The sequence below is a fragment of the Opisthorchis viverrini genome, assembly GCF_000715545.1.
Source record: "Opisthorchis viverrini unplaced genomic scaffold opera_v5_18, whole genome shotgun sequence".
Lineage (NCBI taxonomy): Eukaryota > Metazoa > Platyhelminthes > Trematoda > Opisthorchiida > Opisthorchiidae > Opisthorchis > Opisthorchis viverrini.
Window position 1 is genome coordinate 470371 of NW_008751674.1, and position 4176 is coordinate 474546.

Sequence of the window (4176 nt, forward strand, 5' to 3'; positions counted from 1 at the left end):
GACGCGAGGACTGTGTAAATAAATTGAATTACCAAGAGATCATGTCGAGGTTTCCCTAACCGCCTGATGGTACCTCCTCATAAATCATGATGAATGAATTCCACCCGATGGACGACGCTGGTCTCCATGGTGGCGTTCGAATTCAGGTTTAGGGAATACCATCAACTCAACCACAGTCACACGGTGACCGACTTTCACTGTGAATCCGTAGAAGCTCTTTCACGGGACTAAAAATAATTGATCCACTAGACAGAAATATGATTATTCTTTGTGGAATGTAGGTGAGATGGGGGTCGGATGGCAGCGCAGTTGCCTAGTAAGCGAGATTGCAGTTTTGAGTATGCACGTGAGTTCCTAACGGAGGACAGAAAATATGCCAATTGGGTCGGGAGACGGACAGTTTATCCTTGCAACTAACATGCCTAACCCCAAGTCCCTATCACGCCGGTTTATTACCGTAAGAATCGTTGGATAGATGGAACAGAAAGAGTCCATCAAATAAATCCAAAAGAAAGGCAACCTGAGGGTACCAGGCCATGAAAACCAATACTGACTTCGACTTCGTTGAGTGTGAAATATCCAGGCCAACAGTGAGGAAACCGGCACATCCATAAGGAACACAATGATTCGTTTCAGTAGCTGTTGAACGACGACGATCAGCAAACGGATCTAAGGTAAAAGATGAAAGAGAAACCGGGGCGAGAAATGTGTCTGCGTGAAAAACGAACACGACATTCTGCTGGTGGAAAAGGATGGGATAATTAAGCCCTAAATATTTATAAGCTGCAACTCGAATCGACAAAATGACGTTATGCAGAAGTCACTGTACGGGTAGCATATAAAAACTTAAGGCAGGGACAAATTTCAAGCCACGGATGCTTTGTTTCAGCAACGCATCGACAAAATGACGTTATGCAGAAGTCACTATACGGGTAGCATATAAAAAACTTAAGGCAGAGACAAATTTCAAGCCACGGATGCATTGTTTCAGCAGCGCGGGGCTGCGCCTGTACTGGGCAAGAAGTAAGGTGTTTTCCGGTTAATACCCAGCAAACGATAGTCCACGAAAAAAAACTTTCAATGCTGCCTTGACTGACACGGAAACCAAATTTAACCAACTATCAACTTGAGCTGCCCTGTACATCTACGGTGTGTAGACATCATTGATAGCTAGTGAAGCTCCACACTAGAACGAGCTGCTTATACGACACCTCAATAGGATGGAGAGGAGAAGACGTGACTTGAACAAAACCGCTAATTTGAACCACGAACATCTACTTCAGATAATAGGCAGTCCAGCCTGAGCTAACAGCGACGATGAGGTGGAAAGCCTTCTCTTGTATCCAACCACACATTGATTAATAAACAAATGTATTTGCAGTACAACCAAGAAGCAAGTGAAAATGCATGTTGTAGAAACGGGGGCAAATATGAGTGAGCATAATTCGAATTAAGGGTCTGCTCAGTGGTTGGCTACCTAGATAAACGCTGCCTAGATAAATCTAATTCGAGCGCCTCGCAACGCTGACTGATATCATGACTGGATTCCTTAGAAGCAGATTATGTGAGGTGATGCCACGCTAAAGCAGTGAACGCTCTAAAACTTATGACTATCAGACAATTACAATCCGAGAATGCGAGACTGCTGTGCCTGTCGAGATAGCTGAAGTCCAGGAATCGCCTTAGAATACTAATAATCGTTCAGCTGCCTAGCTGCCATGCCACCCGAAGGAAGCACGCTGGCTGGGATATTGCTAGGTTGCCCAAACCAAGACAGAGGAATCCGAGACGCAGACGTCGTGTCCGAACCACGAACCTTCCGGTCAGTAAATTCGCCCTCCAGCCACTGAGCCATCTCGCCTCTTCTTAGAATAACCCGGCAGCCAATGTGGTTCCCTATCAAGGACTACATGTCGAACTTTCTTGCCAGTCACACGTCACTGAAACAGACGTGATGATCCGCAAGTATTTGTGATCAAAACAGTCGATTATCATTATGTTCCCCTCCGAGGGTCCAAGTTTTCCATCTGCAAGGAACAGTAGTTCCCAACTGGGACGATACCGTGCAGCCCTAGGGTCGTTAATGGAGCGGTATCGTCCAACATGGTGCAGGTTTTCGGTAAAACTTACGCAATCATATTGTTCCTAAGGATACATCCTCTCATTCTCGTACAGAAAATAAGGTGGGATGATGATGATACTGTCGTTTTGGTTCTACACATCAAGCTATGACCTACACACTTTTTGTCCGTAATTGCAGATTCACTACATTTAAACAAAGGAGCCTTTAGCGTAAAATCTTTGCAACAGGAGTGACAGGCGATCACAGACACGTCCCTTCAGACGTAAACCTACAATTATTGAACCAATAAACAAATATCTTATCAGACCTAAATACTATTTGGTTTCTGGAAATGCAGTTAGTCATTTTATCCTTGAGATAGGTAGCGCTCAGACTGTACTTCAGATAACCCCGAGAGACTATGATGGGAGTGAAGTGAAGGTGACCTCTCTTGAGGCTGTCGTGCGCTAACACAACTGTGGACCCTCCAGGGGACTGACCTTTCTTCGAATATGTATCTCTTGGAAACTCACTACGCAGGAAATACGGGACGAGCGGTCAGGCGCCTTGATTGAGTGCGGTCAGGCGACCTTGATTGAAGTAGACACTACAAACAGAAGTGGAAAACCTAGCGAAATGCTTGTATGAATTGTTCAGTATGATATAGCGGCCCATAAACGGTGGTTACTCACAAGAGAAACTTACCAGTGCAAATGTGAGATAGAAGGCTATCGTGGTTGGAAGTAGACAGAGGCCAACAGCCAAACCCAGCAAAGTTGCCACAAAAAGTCGATCAAGGTGCGTATCATCTGGATTGTCAACCATCCGTTTCGAACACGATGGAACCCCGGTTGTCATGCATGATGCCGACTGCTTATCCGAAGTCACCAATTTGGGTCCTACTGAATTGTACATATCTGGCACGGTATCCACACGATCACGAAGCGGATTCCATTTGGACGCGTTACGACACAGACGCCATGCTGCCCCAATCACTCGAGTTTGCAATACCAAAAGCCTGAAACAGACCAGTTCGGTAGTGAGCCATAAAATCCGGAGAACGATGGTGTATGGATGAAACAAATGAAAATCCTCATGGTTCACAGTCACACATTACAAAATATCAAATTCTAGTGGGAAAGTTTTGCTACAACAATGCAGAGATAATTTGAACTGTGGGAAGAACGGAAAAACACTGCGCCTATGAAACCGTACGCTGAAGCACCAACCAAGAGCGGCGAAAGAGCGACTGACTGCTAGGCTTAAGGTAATTGACAGGATCCTAGTTTGGCTTTGCACGAATGGTCCAGACCGAAACACATTGCGTGAAACTTAGTTCAATTGGTACACAGGTGCTCGACACCGGAGATGCCCTGATCAGTAGCACATCAGAGAAAAAAACTGGGAAATTAGATCTATCCCCAGATGTTTTCTAACGCCCGAACGGTAGGATAGACCACAAAGCATCAGATACAATAGGGCATCTATTATGCGCACAGTTACTATGTGGCTTGTACGGAGCACGCGAAGTGAAACACTGCCAGGACGGCGACGACTGGACAAAAGCAGATGAGACCAAATATTTCCAACAGGAGTTCATATCTTAACCATTGCACCAAATGAAGGTATGCTTTCATACTGCCCTGTGAATGGCAAGCGACTGTGTAAACTGGTGTCCGCTCTGGCAAAGGTCACGTTTAGTTTCGGACACCACCTAAAGCGTATCGCAACGAAACTTCAGACATTCAATACCTCCTGACTCTGCTCCCCACTGCTAACGATGATGTATGCAGAGATGACAGCAAACGAGATGCGAAAATGAAGGACAAGCACATACAGGAACGGAAAATAAGGTAACGATTTAAAGTTGTTGGGACAGTGCACGCGACGAGGGGAGAAAATTCTACCAATTGTGAACAGTTAACTAGTTTTCACTTGAACATCGTTGAAAGCTGATAGTACAAAACCTTTGGCATTAGGCGTGAAGAGATTCTTGCCAGTCCTGAAAATGAAATCCACTATACAGACCAAGCGACAAAAATCGATGTAAGCCATATATGTCATGCTCGCGAATGTAACCGTAGGTTGCACAGCGGTGAGACCGATCGATAACT

General features: G+C 45.2%; 1 protein-coding gene across 1 annotated transcript in view; it reads right to left on the minus strand.

Annotated features, from left to right (window-relative positions):
* Positions 1–555: 555 nt before the first annotated feature.
* T265_12824 (hypothetical protein) overlaps positions 556–4176 on the minus strand; it is a gene marked incomplete at both ends in the record, with an annotated part of 14130 nt that continues 10509 nt past the window's right edge. The window contains 2 exons of the mRNA XM_009165785.1: positions 556–669; positions 2768–3080. Coding sequence (XP_009164049.1) covers positions 556–669; positions 2768–3080 — 427 coding nt within the window. The remainder of the gene's footprint in view (positions 670–2767; positions 3081–4176) is intronic.